This window comes from Oncorhynchus clarkii, chromosome 5 (assembly GCF_045791955.1).
Source record: "Oncorhynchus clarkii lewisi isolate Uvic-CL-2024 chromosome 5, UVic_Ocla_1.0, whole genome shotgun sequence".
Taxonomy (NCBI): Eukaryota; Metazoa; Chordata; class Actinopteri; order Salmoniformes; family Salmonidae; genus Oncorhynchus; species Oncorhynchus clarkii.
The window spans coordinates 60,970,387-60,985,624 of NC_092151.1; the positions used below are offsets into that span (position 1 = coordinate 60,970,387).

Consider the following 15,238-nt stretch of genomic DNA (forward strand, 5'->3'; position numbering starts at 1 on the left):
CAGGACAAATTAGCTAGCAACAGCGAGCTAGCTAAATAGGACAAATTAGCTAGCAAGTGCAAGCTAACTAGCTAAATTGCCATACATGTTTAATGCTTTTTGAGCTGTCCCCAAATTAATCTCATTGTCAGTTTGTTTTGATATTTTAACCTGCATGTCGTGATCGCGTTTGGTGTAGGGGGACAAAATAAATGTATGCACATCCTATCAATCCTATCAACTCCCGAGATTAGGCTGGCAATACTATAGTGCCTATAAGAACATCCAATAGTCAAAGGTGTATGAAATACAAATGGTATAGAGAGAGAGAGAGTCCTAGAATTCCTAAAACATCTTACCTGGGAATATTGAAGACTCATGTTAAAAGGAACCACCAGCTTTCATATGTGCTCAAGTTCTGAGCAAGGAACTTAAGTTAACTTTTCATTTACATGGCAAATATTGCACTTTTACTTTGTTCTCCAACACTTTGTTTTTGCATTATTTAAACCAAATTGAACATGGTTCATTATTTATTGGAGACTAAATTTGTTTTATTGATGTATCATATTATGATATATCATATTAAGTTAAAATAAGTGTTCATTCAGTATTCATTCAGTATTGTTGTAATTGTTATTATTATTATTATTATTATACCATATATAATATTTATTTATTTATTAATAATATAATCGGCCGATTTAATCGGTATCAGCTTTTTTTGGTCCACCAATAATTGGTATCGGCGTTGAAAAATCATAGCCGGTCGACCTCTAGTTCATATGAGCGATTTTTAATTTTTTTAAATAAAATAAATAAATAAATAAATATTCGACCAAACCTTAAATGCAAATAGTGAGTTGAAACCACTTGTCAGAGAGAAAGACGTGATCTTTCATCTTTGTTGTTCTGAGTTGCAGGGGGAGGAGCTTGGTGTGTGAATGGGAAGGTGCAGTCACAGCAGAAAGAGTGTTCTCATCTCCTTCAATCAGAGCTACATTCTTGTGATACAGGCATTTGGAATATCTTGCTGAAACATTAATTAGATGTATTGCCCAGCTGTACTACTTCTCATGTTTGGGGGTGTTTGAATTTGAATCCTGTTTAGGTAGTCTAAGCATCAGTGCTAGGAGTGGCTGGTATTGGTTTCCTAGGGTGAAATGTGTGTGTGTGTGTGTGTGTGTGTGTTCAGCTCCCAATGACTCACTAAAACTCCAAGTCCAAGCATCTGTTTTTTTTCTTTCTTCTTATGTGTGCTTTAAGTCAAGTGGGAATTGAACTGAGTCCCAACCAACATTGGAGAATTTCAGACTGATCCACTCAACTCAGTTACAGGTCCAACAAACTGGCAATCAAGTGTTGTTTTTTTTGTCACAAGTGAGTTTGTTGTCAATTGCATACTCTTGACAAGCCCTAGATGAATTTATGGGCCTTGTGAGCATCATCGATTTAGTTTACAGTCATCAAAGCAATTTACTCGACATGTTTATTCTTAACCTTGACTGGTGAATGTATTTTTGTGCTTGTGTCAAGATGATATTACAATAGCCATTTTGCAGAAAGTAGCCTGAGTGACTGAGGGTTTAGGCTGGCCTTGTACACACTCCAAGGTACGCAAGTGTGAAAATTAGTTCCTTGTTTGACAGGCCAACCCGAGGTGTGGTTCACCCATTGAGCTGTTTTGATGTGAGCCATAGCAAAGATGTTTTCATGCGTACAAATTTTGTAAAGCCCTGATTCTAATGTGCCAGCACATTTTATAGGGCACAGTTTATGACACTAATTGAACATGGCCAACGTTATGGTTTCCAGATGTGAAAGGGTAAACACGATTCAGAGCACTGGTGGATGTTTTATTCTACAGCATATTGTGTCACCACCTGAATTAATTAAATACAGATCATACTGAAATCTAGGCGTTCGAATCTCTTAAGTCTCCTTTTTTCCCCTCTGAATTAATCTATTGATTCAGTGTGTGTGTGTGTGTCATTAACAATCAATGTTTTAAGCAATTAGACCTAAATAAAGTTGACATGTTTTGGACATGGATCACTTCACTATTGATAGTGATTGGTTCGGTGTTATAGATTGATTGCCATTTTGCATCCTTCAGTTGTCTCTGTACATTTTTCAGTGGTGGGTGTGATGCTGTCCGCCTCCTGTTCTCTGGCAGACATTTGTGTTTTGGAATGCAGGCGACAGCATCTCTGCCCCCCCCTCAAATCTCCCAGTGGCAGGAGGCTGTGGCCTCTCCTGCTGCCAGTCGGTCTCTCTGGGTTAAAACCTGCTCCCTCCAGCCTCTTCTCAACCCTCAGACTGGTTTAAACCAGTTCTCATGGAAAGGCTTTGTGTCTCCCATAGAATCTTGGGAAGGGTAATATGGAGCTCTGCTCTGGTGATGTCACAGTGGATGAGAAAGACCTTGAGTCAGCCTTCTTTATCTGATGGTAGAAGTGTGTACACTCAGGTAGTCTATACAGTGGCTGCCCCAATGATTGTTTACAACCTCTATAAGGGGAGTGATGAGGCAATTATATTTACTTAAGGGGAGACGGCAGACTAGAAGTACTGGAGTCAGCAGGCTTGAAAGGAGATAAGAGTAGGCCTAATGGTCTTCCAAACCCCCCCTTCCCTGTACTTCAACTCTAGTCCAGAACACACACACAGTGTCAAGTACACACTGAGCTCTGATTCTTGTTCCAGTTCATAACCTGTGCGTCTGTGAGATGTTCATGTCTGTGTGAGTGTATGCTTTATCTATGGTGTAGTGCCATACTTGTGGGTCAGGCTGATGTTCAAGCTGAGTGTGTCTCCCTCCTGCTCCATCCTCTGCTATTACTTTAATGATGGGGGATTTGGGTCAGCATCTGGGGAGCTGGCACTGAGGCAGGCCTGTGCTGCAGTCAGGTCAGTCAGACAGAGAGCCCCCCCTCTCCAGCACAGCTGGAGGAATTACTGACCGGCCCGCTACCACACATCCACACTGATATGGTGCCTCTGAGCATTTAGGCCTAGATTTGTCCAGTTTTCATTGGTCAAGTGCCTCACTGTTGAATTGGTCCAGTGTTTGTTTATCTTTCCCCGACAGTGGTGTTTGCATTAGCATGACCACTCATTATCAGCCAGTGTTCAACTTCCATCTCATCTTGGGGTGGTGCGATGCTACTTCAGCCTGCCCGCCGCTGACACAGACCTCTGTTGTTTATCCATATCTTTAACCCCCCTGTCTCTCGTTCTGTGTCGCCAGGTAGAGCGATGTCGGAGGAGGCGGTGCGTCAGACGCGCAGCCAGAAGCGGGCCCTGGAGAGGGACGTGGTGGCCCCTGGCAGCCCCGGGGGGGAGCTGGACATTAAGAAGGTGAAGCTGGAGAACAGTGAACAGCCACCTGCAGCAGACGGCCCTATAGCTCTAGTGGCTGTGGGGGGAGGAGATGTGGTGAAGATGGAGCAGGCAGCCAAGGAGGCCAGCATGAGCATCCAAAAGACCGACGAGGTCAAGGCTACCATCAAAGTGGAGGTGCAGACCGGGGACGGGCCTGTCGACATGAGCACGTCCAAGAGGTGAGAAGAACACTGATTACGCACATGGTCTAAGCCTACACTCTTTCTGGCTGTACATTTGAACAAGGCCTAACTGGACTATGGTACCCTCAGACGTGGTCTATTTTTGTTAATAATAATATTACCATCACTCTCTGGATTTAGTTTTAGAACATTGCTCTAAAATTGTATTTTTTCCATCTGGCCTTTGGTGCATGTTTACAATATGATGGGTTGTCTTAGAGTCTGCACATGGTACATTTGTGACTAGGGAATGTAGTGCTTTGTTATGACTGGAAAGAGACATTTGCTTGGAAAGCAAGTTTGCCTTCAAAATACCATTTTAAAAGTGGAACATTGTAAATCCAAAAAGGCAAATATGGGATGATGTTGATAATGTCCTGAATTGATTATCCAGCTGTTAAGGTTTTGGTTAATTTTGAAAGTTGTATGTCTCTACTGAGGCAGTATGTGAGAGAGGCCTTGTCCAGATCTTCAGATATGGTTGTGTTAAAATGAGTTATGAGGGTATGCATGGATGGTCATGTGCTGTTGTTGATGGTGGGGGGGTTGGTTGGTTATGGAGAAAGTTATTTTTTGACAAGTTGAAGCCTAGGCTGTTAGTGTGTGTGTGTGTGTGTGTGTGTTGCAACAACTATGTGTAGGTGTGTTTGAACTGCTGTCTGCGTTAGCTAGCGAGTGGGCTTCTCACACAGGAAGTGCATGTCTGTGCTCCCTCTGTTCCTGGTGGCCTGCACCCATTTTGAGAAGTCTGAGGCTTTGGCTGACGGGCTCCATTTTCTCCAGCACCTGAACTCTGCCTCACTTCATACAAAATGAAGGCTATGTGTCACAAACTGGTTCCAGCCGGTCGTTGCCATGGTTTCCACTTTGGAAGGAGCAGTTGGGGAAAGGAGGGGCTGTTGTTGAGTGTGTGTGTGTGTGTCACATGACCAAATGCCTGATGTCATGATGTGATCTCTTCACTTGGTAGAGTCATTAATATACACTGGAGGTGAGAGCAGTAGTATGCAAGGAAGATAGCCGCCAAGGAAGGGCTTTGCAGTTATGCATCGTAGTAGTTCACCCTCATGTCACCTTTGCCCTTTTCTTCACCCTAAGTCTGTACTGCTACTGTTTCCACATTTTTTTGTCGAACTTTTAGTGTTTGCAAAGGAGATCTAGCATTTTGATCCAACTGTTTCAGAAATTGGGTGCCGAGTAATAGAATATGCGTTGCTTTCCAATGTCATAGAATTAGAAAGATATAGAAACACTTATTTTGGCCGGAAAGACCTTGTTATAGGCTAGCGCAAACGGTTGATGACATTTGTCCATGTCCAGTTTCATGAATAGTGGTTTGTACGGGTAGGAATACTTACCTCCCATGAGTTAACTCTTTCAGAGGAAGTGTGAGTCAACACTGCTAAGTATTCCAGAGAACTAACGTTAGTAGCTTGTAGAAACGGAAGCCGTGGCCACTGGATCTTATGTAACCACGTACTTGGCTTTTGTTTGTGCTTGTCAAATCAGCTTTTAGGGTGGAGATGATCACCTCGTCACCATATATATATATATATATAATAACCCTCGCTTTGCCCATTGCCTGGGCTAGGAGTTACTCCTGGTTAGGTCGTGTGTGTGGTCCTATCCATTGGTTTACTTTTTGCCCTACTTGGTCCATTGCTTTACAAGCCCTCTGTATCACCAGCTGTGGATTGTGTGATTGTAAACCATAGCTACTGTATCTTTCTCGGCCTGCCCTCTAAACAACGACGCCTCAGCCCTGTTACCACCGCAGGGCCCTGGGATGTTTTGCACCAACCAGGATGACTGTGTCCTTGTTGATATGCCTGTGTCCTACCCTCTGCACCGTAGCCGAGCTGCAAGTGGCAGACTTAGGCCGGCTGTGTGATTAGATCTGGCCTCATAGCTCGTAGCCCAAGACACACAGTCAGTGTATACAATAGGCTGTCTCCTAGCCATGTTCCCCTCCCCCACCCCTCTCTCTCCCCTCCAGTGTCTCCTGCGGGCCTCTGCTCTGCGACTCTGGTGTCAGCAGCTGGGAGGGGTGGGGCCGCAGGCATAGCTACTGTCCGTACAAAGCGTCACCTACCCACCTCCCAGCCTCACTCCCCCACTGGGTACAAGCGGGACGCCTGCTGTGTAGGGGCCAGCGAGCTATCTCCTCCATCGGCCTTTCACTCCCCTCTCCGTCACAGGCTCCACGCTGTATACCGCTGCTCCTCTTTGTCCTCCTCAGGCTGGAGGAAACAACAGCTAGCTACAGCCACAGAGGGAGCTATGAGGCCAGAACTAATCACACAGCTGGCCTAAGTCTGCAACTTGTAGCTCGGGCCTAGAAGCTCACGTATTTTGGCTCTGTTTTGAATGCATTCATTTTCTCCTCTTATATTCCAGTTGTAAGGAGTTGGAGTCTGCTTGTTATTCAGACAGGGCTCTGAACAGAGCTCCCACTCCACCATGACGGCTCTATTGATCTCAGATCAACTTGGGTGTCCCACAACTGCTGCTCACTCATAGACCACTGAAATGTTAGAATTTACTGCCCTCTACTGGACCCATCTTGCTACTGTATCTTTTTGCATACACGCCCAAGTGGTTCTCATTTGCTAGGTGATTAGTGTTGTATGATCACACTCAAATTAATTTCCAAATTATGTGAGGAGAGGGATTGTCACTCAAGGGGGGTTTTGCTCTCCATGTTTACATTTTGCCTAGTAGAGTTTAGCTTATAAAGTAAATAGTTTGTTTCTCTCTCTTCTCCCAGTGACTTAAAGAAAGAGAGGCAGCCCCTGTCACCAAACAATGACGTCATAGTGCTGTCAGACAACGAGCCGTCCAGCCCCGTCATGAACGGCCTGAACCATTTCAGGAAGACAGACACGCTCATGGTACGACAACACACACACACACACACACAGAGACTCCTCTCCTCTGTACTATTCACAATGTTTCTTTATCTACCACGGATGCAAATACATTCTAATGTAGTTGTGTGTATGACCCCCTGCTGTCTTCCCTTGTGTAGAAGAGCAGGCCAGATGAGAGGGAGTGCATCATCAAACAGTTGATGGAGGAGCTGAGACTACAGGAGGCCAAGCTGGTGCTGCTGAAGAAACTACGACAGAGCCAGACACAGAAGGAGAGCACTGTACAGAAGGTATCTAAACAAATGCGCGCGCGCACACACACACACACTGTTTGCGCTAAACCCCTAGATTGCCATGAATAGTCTGGTCTCTCTCTCTTCCAGCCAACCTCTGGCTCTGTAGCCACTCCTCCACCTCTGGTCAGAGGCAGCATGACATCAGGCAAAGGAGTGCTACAGGTACAGGCAGCTACTGCTCACCACTACTACACAATACAATCATACATTGCTGCTGTTGTGTACCATACATTCACGCTCCTTGTAATAGTATACCAGTGCATCCATTCAGCCACTAAGCACATTCAAGCTCTCTGTACTAGCTTGTTGTCAGTGTGTCATCTGTTCAACCATGCTGTGCTGTCTGAGGTAATCACACGCAGTTAGCGGTGACACACTACAGCTGATGTGAAATGGCTCTTTTTAGCATTTACTGTATGTGACTTGACAAAACAATTTGAAATATGACATGACAGGGACTGGCCACTTGCCAGCAAATGTCAACACTGATCATGTGACGCTTTCATGGGCAAATCTCATTGCCATTAAATCATGATTTAGCCAAAGGTCTGAGTTACACGTGTGGCTCTTGAGTTGGGAATCGTCCCTCATCGTATGGGTTCATCATGTGGTTGTGTTGCGTGTAAACCCTGTTGTTTTTGTGTCCAGGTGTCGTCAGTCCGTAGCTCAGGCACAGTGATCCCTCCTCCATTAGTCCGGGGTGGGCAGCATGTCCCGTCCAAGCAGAACTCCCAGACCACCATGCCACCCCTGGTCAGAGGGGCGCAGGTAACTTATACTCTGGTACTTACCTTTTTTAAACATACTTATGTTGTTGTCTGTTGAGTATGCCCCTTTGGTACTTGTGCAATGTCAGCTATTAATAAGGCAGGTAGCCTAGTGGTTAGAGCGTTGGGCCAGTAACTGAAAGGTTGCTAGATCGAACCCACGAGCTGACAAGGTAAAGATCTGTCATTCTGCCCCTGAACAAGGCAGTTAACCCACTGTTCCCCGGTAGGCTGTCATTGTAAATAAGTATTTATTCTTAACTGACTTTAAAAAATACGAATTCTAACATTCTCTGCATCTTCAGTGTATATTTTCACATTTTTATGCTGCTTTCTAAACAAATTCCTTGGATGTGAACTCTCTGCAACCAATAGACCAAATGCATAACACACACGCTTGTCAGTCTTTTCCAGTAAATTCATTTTACAATTATATTTTGCATATCTTCTCTCAATCTCTCTCTCCACGCCCTCTCCTGCCTCTGTCCCTCTCCCTGTGTGTGTGACTCCCCTCTCCCTTATGTCCATGCCGTACCCTATCTTCCTGTGTGTGTGTGTGTGTGTGTGTGTGTGTGTGACGTTGTCAGCCCATCGCGGTATCTCCCCAGCAGATCGCGTCCCTGCGGCAGCAGCAGCAGCAGCACTCTGGGTCGGGCCCTCCTCCCCTGCTGCTGGCCCCCAGAGCCTCGGTCCCCAACGTCCAGGTGCAGGGCCAGAGGATCATCCAGCAGGGCCTCATCAGGGTAGCCAACGTCCCAAACACCAACGTCCTGGTCAACATACCACAGGTCAGACCACTATCACCCAGGACAGTCAGAAACACAGGTCACTAAACGTACTGGCCAGCATTTTACATTAAGACCCCTTCGACTTCCAACAGCATTACTTCTCCATTGCTTTTCATCTTGACTAATATGTGTCTCTGTTCCACAGGGCTCTCAGAAGGGCTCGTCCGTGACGTCCCAGGCCGGGATGGGCAGCAGTGTGTCTACGGTCCAGGCCAATGAGTCCCCGGCTGCTCGCCAGGCGGCTGCCAAGCTGGCTCTGCGTAAGCAGCTGGAGAAGACCCTGCTGGATATCCCTCCTCCCAAACCTCCCGCCCCCGAATTCAACTTCTTGCCGTCAGCAGCCAACAACGAGTTCATCTACCTGGTGGGCCTGGAGGAGGTGGTGCAGAACCTGCTGGACACACTGGGACGGGGTGAGTTAAAACTTTCATTCAGAAATATTGATTCCTTGTATCAGCAGTTTTATATGCTTTTTATGGTGGTAGTAGTAGTAGCTAATCTCTTCATTCTACCTCCCTTGCTCTATTTGAAAGCTGCTGGCATAAGGTACGTAATACTGGCATGTCACTTTTCTGTGTTTCTCTCAGGCAAGCAGCAGGGTCAGTCTGTTGCCCCGGAGACCCCCGTCCCCGAGGAGCCGCACACCTGCGCCCAGTGCAAGACTGACTTCACGTCGCGCTGGCGCTCGGAGAAGAGCGGCCCCGTCCTGTGCGACCACTGCATGTCGTCCAACCTGAAGAAGGCCCTGAAGGCAGAGCACACCAACCGGCTGAAGGCGGCCTTCGTCAAGGCCCTGCAGCAGGAGCAGGAGATAGAGCAGCGCATCCTCCATCAGGCCGCCTCTCCTGTCTCCAAAACACCCTCCTCTTCCTCTGGGATGAAGAGTGAGCACCAGCAGCACGTGCTGGTGTCACAGCAGTACAAGCAGGCCAGAGCCCAACTTCAGCAGCAGCATAGAGGCACGGCTGTGGCCCGCCACCACTCCTCCATCAAGCAGGTCAGCATTGGGACGCAACACTACACACAACTAACTTGTACGAAAGGGGAAGCTTGTCTGTACATTTTGATACCTTAAAAAAACAGTGGCATCCTTTTTAATTATATTAACACATTGGTTACTAAACTTAATATTTTCTCCCTCCCCCTCTCAGAGCCCTGGTCAACTGTCCCGTAGTGTGCAGCAGGCGGTGGGGTCTCGCGGTGTCAGTCACTCGTTCCCCACATCCTCTCAGCAGCTGCAGAACGCTGTGACGGCGGCCGCGCTGGCCAGCAGGCCAAGTAAGCATGCCATGCGCCCGGCGCAGGGGACAAAGGGCAGCAGCAGTAACCCCTCGGCCAACCCCAACGCCTGGAGGAAACAGACCACCGGGAACTCAGGTAGATGAACCTCTACAGGACAGAGACAAGACCCTGTCCTCACCTGCTTCTCTTTTTCTCTCCTCTCCCTCTTTCTCCTCTTCTCTCTCTCCCTGGCGACCTAAAATACATTCTAGTGTCATAAAAGGTTGTGGAAGGTGCATTACTACCTCAATGGGGTGACTGTATGCTTGCTCTGAGATGTAGATAGGCTTTAGCTAGCTGACCCTTTCTCTCTCTTTGCCTTTCCTCTGGTGGTGGATCAGACTCATTTGTGTATTTTTAAAATGTAGAATCCATTCATTCCAATAAAAAAATGTGTGTCCTTGATTTTTGCTGTAATGGCTGCAGACAGGCTAAAGGATGGTAGAGGGTGTTTGAGAAGTTTCCTGTTTGTGTCCCTGGTTCCAGTCCTGTGTACTCACTGCTGTGGTTATCGTCTCCTTCCAGGTGTGACCATGGCATATGTGAACCCCAGCCTGTCTGTGAACAAGACCACCACCTCTGCCAACCTGGAGCGCCAGAGAGAGTACCTCCTGGACATGATCCCCTCCCGCTCCATCTCCCAGACAGCCAACACATGGAAATAACACCACCCCTCTATCAACCCTTATTATTAATCTGAATAATAGTCATTTATTATCAATTTAACAAAGGACTCCTCTCTGGAAAACAATTTCACATAATCTACCATTGACCAATGAAATAAAAACTAAAACGCACCTCTCCTTATGTTCTCTCCCTCCGCCATCTATCTTCCTGTGAGTCTTCAGTTCTAGTGTGGCGCACTGGTGTTGCACTGGGAGACTACAGGGCTCTAAGAGATGCTACATCTAAAAGGGTGGCATGGACTTAAACAATCTCAAATATTTATGGTGCCTCGCTTCCTTTCCTGGTCAGTTTTGATCTTCACACATTCACACCGAGAGGGAGGGATGTCCCAGTCCAGCTGTGTCTGTGGCTCTGATTGGCTATCCAGGTGACGCGACCGTCAACATTGTCCACTGTGAATGATGCGCCTTACTTCATCTCCCCCTTCTACCTGGGAGAGCCAGGACCGGGTCTCTCTCTGGCCTCAGTGGTAGCCTGGCATGGCTGGTGGCACAAGACTGCAGACAGACAGATGTCGTGGCAGGGACTGTGGGTGATGCCTCGATCACACCGACGGTTTTATTGCATTTTGTTACACCAGAAGTACATTCATTTCCAATGGAACGCTGCGTTTGCCTTGCAGCATTGCGTTGCAGAGGCAGTTTCAGTGCGCTCTGTGTGGTGCATACGTTGGATTTAACTTATGCGTCAAACTATGCATAGACAGCTTGACAGAAATGGTAGCAGACGGTGAATGTTGAATTTTTGTTGCACACATATCCAGATGATGCTGCGTACTAATTTGCGCAATGACTATCGGTGTGATCAAGGTGTGAGCCTAGAGGACTATCCAAGGAATACTAAAATAGCTTCAGCTTTGAAAAAAAAAGAAAAGAAGACTTTTGGAAGAAGAACAAAATCTATCCACCGAATAGACTGCCTTGTCTTTGAACCGACGGTGTGCAGAACAGAGGAGCAGCCCGGAGTGTGTCTGGTTATTTTGTATGGCTGAATGTTAGAATATTTTTTGTTTTTTTTATAAGTCAAAAGATTCTGCTCCCTTCTATTTTGGAACTGGACTCTTTTGCGGAGGTCTCTGTTTGTTTGAAAGGTAACATTACTGTTGAGGTGGTTTTACATCTGTTGGTTTAGTGTTTCATTTTGAAAGACTTTGTTTTCTAAGCTGAAAAAGGATTAAGTAACTAACTTAACTTTTTTAATATGTACAAACACGGAACACATTGTGGGAGGACTATTCTTGTAAATGGTAAAAAAAAAACTTTAAAAAAACTAAAAATGGAGCCTTCCAAAGAAATGGTGCAGCCCAAATTATCCTTTCATTCTACTCTTGTTTTAAATCCTCGATGTTCAAAATAGACGGGATGTGCTTTTTTTTCTGAAATGCAAAAGGGGAGGGGAAAGGGACTTCAATTTATGAAGCCATTTTGCTTTTAGTCATAGATTGTGGGACATTACTTTTCTTACAGACACATGCTGTGTCTGGGTATATTTATAGGGTCACTAGTTAAGATGTATGCTTATGCCCTCAGTTCCAATGGATCTCCACTTTAGATGATTTTCTTGTCCAGTGTTTTCTACGCGCGCCCATTCATTGGTCTAAAAAGCTGGACAGCTTTCAGAATGTAGTTATGCGAAACCCTAGAAACATTTATACTTTTATTTCTGTTTTCTTTTACAAGGGAGAGTATGAGTTATGTCAGATCCCTTAATTAGCTAGCTTGCTAGCCCATCTGGTGGAAATGCCAGCGGTATTGCATTTATATAGGTGGTGCAGTACAGGGTAAGAAAGTGTTGAAATATGCACCATGCTTACAAAGCTCCCTCTCAGAAGGAATAAGACGGTGCTGTGTCAGTATGAGGTCTTATGAGGTCGAGCTTCTGTATCCAAACATGGTTCAGAGCTACACAACAGTTCAGTGGCCTAATAGAAATTAAACTGAAAGGAAATTATCAGACAATGCTTTTAATTTAGGTTCTCTTGTTTATTTTTCCCCCCCTCCAACAAATGTGGAGTACATGCTTTCCCCTGATTTAATACGTTTTGATAGCAGTGTGTGTGGTGTTCCAGACCTCCGGATAAACCAAGTGTGTTTGTGTTAACAATGAGACACCGTAAGTGTTAATTAATAAAGTGCTGGTTCATACAGCAACTCCCCAGCTTGTCCTTTTCATATGAATCCCGTTGTTTTCTGTAACCACCAAGCAATTTGGCTAATCTCCCATTGTTATAGATTTGCCCCCCCCCCCCCCCCCTTCCATACCTACCCTATTATGAGATTTCAGAGAGATAAATGGGCTTTCATCTCTAACATATTTGCCATATAGTGCACTACTTAATAGGGCTTTGGGTAAAAGCAGTTCACTATATGGGGAATAGGGTGTCATTTGAGATTTGCCTGTTCATCTTCTGGAGCCCTGCTCAGAGCCATGATGGTTGGGGTCCTTGGCATGCGTTCCAGGCATAGAGAATGATCAAGGCCTCTAAGTCGCCAAAAGGCTGTATTAGCATGCACAGCGCCATTGTGGGCTTCCACCATTTTAATATAGTCAACTCAGTGGGACTTCCAACTTAATTGGCTGATCCCTCCTGGTGACATGTCCAACCGGGTTATCAGGAGGGATCAGCTAATCGCAAAGAAAATAAATTGACTACTTCAAAATGGGGATGGCCTCAATGGTGCTGTCCATGCTATAATGGCACAGATATAAAGATGAGTCCTCTGTCTATCTCTGGTTCCAGGCTGCAGGTGCAGCAGCCATTAGTGTGCTGTCCTGACTACTGCTGTTTGACGACTAACACCATTCCGTTTTATCTGGGGTGCTAGCACTGTTTACCGTGTAGCCTAGCCTCACCCTAAAAAAAAAAAAGTTCCTATTTGTTTAGAATTGTTTTCTTGCTCTATCAAGTAAAAAATAAACAATTTAACCCCTTTTCCTTTTTAGTCCAGGCTTTGTTATAATTTTATAATGTTGATTTGAATGACTTTTCCTGACTAAAATGTTTTAACTAATTAGATTACCTTGTAGTTTAATTATAACATGATCAGGCTTATTGCCCTGCCCTTTTCAAAGCCATATAAAAGGTCATCAGGGATTTAATATTTGTTATACCACTCACATACGTCACTGAAATTGCCCAAGAGTCTATTCATAAATGATCTAAAGGCATGATTTCGAATTCAGCATAGAATCCACATTTCCATCAATAGTAAGACCGCATAGGTGTGCGTAAAATACTCGCCATTTTGGAGAGGTACGTGTTGGCCGTCTGGTCATGACGCTCCAAAGCAGAGTATCTTTCCACTTGCCGTGCGTTCTTGGGTTCGCTTTGTGAGCATGTTTCTGGCTCACGGTAAGAGACCTGCGTCTCTCTGTGCTCGACATTTTGAAGCTGTGGGTGTGGTGTGTGCCTGTGTAGACAACGCGGCCAGTGCATCTGTCATCCTTTTTGATTTACAGGTGTAAACGAACCTTCAGATATTGTTACCATGGAATTAGACCGTTTTCTGTTTCAACAGGACAGTTGCCAGGTTAACAGTTAATCAGTGAACGGTTTGCTTCATGTGTGTTCATTATGAATGGCAGAAAAAAAAGTAGGCTAGGCAAAGTAGCCAGACCTACGAACTATTGAATGTTTTACTTTTAGATTGCAGCGTTTTTGGTCTCCCGAGTCTACTTATACCATTGTATTGTTTGAGAATATAAAATCACTGTCCGTGATGAATAGGCTACATGTGAATAGCATATTACAGTATTATTAGTAGGCTAGACCTACAATATTTCCAAGAGCTGACCGCTAATAACTTTTATTAGCCTACATGGGGAACAAACGAAAGTCAAGACATTTTCAATTGCACATGATTTAATCACTCACATTGTCCTGGCCTCTTGCTTATTGCAACCAAGACTGCTCTGCCACCTGTTGGATTGTCGGGCGGTTAGAAGGGCTGAACTGCATCAGATAGGCAATTAACTGCTGGCATGGCTCTTCCACGGTGACGTCGTCCGGGTAGATCAAGGCCTTGCGCTGAGCCCGTGGGAGTTTGCTGACATTGGAATCGTCGTACGGCATACACCCAGTGACCATGACATAGAGAATCACACCCAAGCTCCACACATCATATTTCTTAGGGTCGTATGGAACTCCGAGGAGTACCTCCGGTGGGGCGTAGGCCGCTGAACCACAGTAGGTGCTGCTCAGCTCAGGGTAGCCCTTAGCAAACCTCCCAAAACCAAAGTCTGTGATCTTTACTTGGTTGTCCCTAGTCAGCAGCACATTCTCACATTTCATGTCCCGATGGACGATGTTGTTTTGATTGAGATAGTTCACAGCGCTGACAATCTGGGAAAACATGGTCTTGGCTTGGGCTATGGGGATGGAATTGACCTCTTGGATTTTTTGGAGAAGATCCGTCGCTGCCGCCTCCATCACTATGTATAGTCGGCCGTTGCAAACCTCAATGAATTCGTGCACATGTACAATATTGTTATGTCTCACTCCCCTCAAAAGTGTCAGCTCCCTGGGTAGAAACTTGTGGACGAAGTCGTGGGGAGCCTTTTTGCGGTCCACAATTTTTATGGCCACCTCAGAATTGTGTTTCTGGGAGCTGGCTAATTTCACTTTGGAGTAGCTTCCCTCGCCGATTGTTGCTCCCAACTTGTAGCCCATCTCGCGCAGAACTTTCTCTGTGTACATTTTCAAAAAGGTATGGTTGACTTACTGCTCTTCAAAATTTGTCTTGCTGCTGCTCCATCAGGGAATAAACCCCGAGTGGTCACAAGCTCTTCGACCAATTTGAGGAACGTTTGGATGTTTCTCAGGTGGCGGTGACAACGTTGTGATATACTAGATACACTTATTGATAAGGTCACGGGCGTGTTTGCGCCTGCATTATGACGACATTGTGACAAACCGTGACGACATTCTAAGGGTCGCTAAGCTTCAGTGGCAGGCCTAGGCTACTGTAGTCCTCCTCTCTTACAGTACTATATTCGTGTTCAGAT

General features: G+C 45.6%; 2 protein-coding genes across 7 annotated transcripts in view; one reads left to right on the forward strand and one right to left on the reverse strand.

Moving 5' to 3' along the window:
* The window catches only part of LOC139409143 (transcriptional repressor p66-alpha-like), a 32,948-nt gene extending 19,783 nt beyond the window's left edge, over positions 1–13,165 (forward strand). The window contains exons 2-11 of one of the 6 annotated variants that reach the window (XM_071153902.1): positions 3,230–3,542; positions 6,313–6,436; positions 6,574–6,705; positions 6,799–6,873; positions 7,360–7,494; positions 8,090–8,266; positions 8,412–8,679; positions 8,854–9,263; positions 9,418–9,643; positions 10,073–13,165. In XM_071153902.1, coding sequence (XP_071010003.1) covers positions 3,238–3,542; positions 6,313–6,436; positions 6,574–6,705; positions 6,799–6,873; positions 7,360–7,494; positions 8,090–8,266; positions 8,412–8,679; positions 8,854–9,263; positions 9,418–9,643; positions 10,073–10,212 — 1,992 coding nt within the window. In that variant the 5' untranslated portion in view covers positions 3,230–3,237 and the 3' untranslated portion in view covers positions 10,213–13,165. Of the gene's footprint in view, positions 1–3,229; positions 3,543–6,312; positions 6,437–6,573; positions 6,706–6,798; positions 6,874–7,359; positions 7,495–8,065; positions 8,267–8,411; positions 8,680–8,853; positions 9,264–9,417; positions 9,644–10,072 lie in introns of all 6 variants that reach the window. The other 5 variants (XM_071153900.1, XM_071153904.1, XM_071153899.1 and 2 more) reach the window with 5 other exon arrangements.
* A 961-nt stretch (positions 13,166–14,126) lies between these two features.
* On the reverse strand, positions 14,127–14,939 carry LOC139410141 (testis-specific serine kinase 6). Its single transcript, XM_071155585.1, has one exon. The coding sequence runs from the start codon at positions 14,928–14,930 to the stop codon at positions 14,127–14,129; it is 804 nt and encodes a 267-aa protein (XP_071011686.1). The 5' UTR covers positions 14,931–14,939.
* Positions 14,940–15,238: the final 299 nt, after the last annotated feature.

Excerpts from the sequence above, each read along its gene's own strand:
- LOC139410141 (XM_071155585.1), bottom strand. The coding sequence starts at position 14,930 with ATGTACACAGAGAAAGTTCTGCGCGAGATGGGCTACAAGTTGGGAGCA.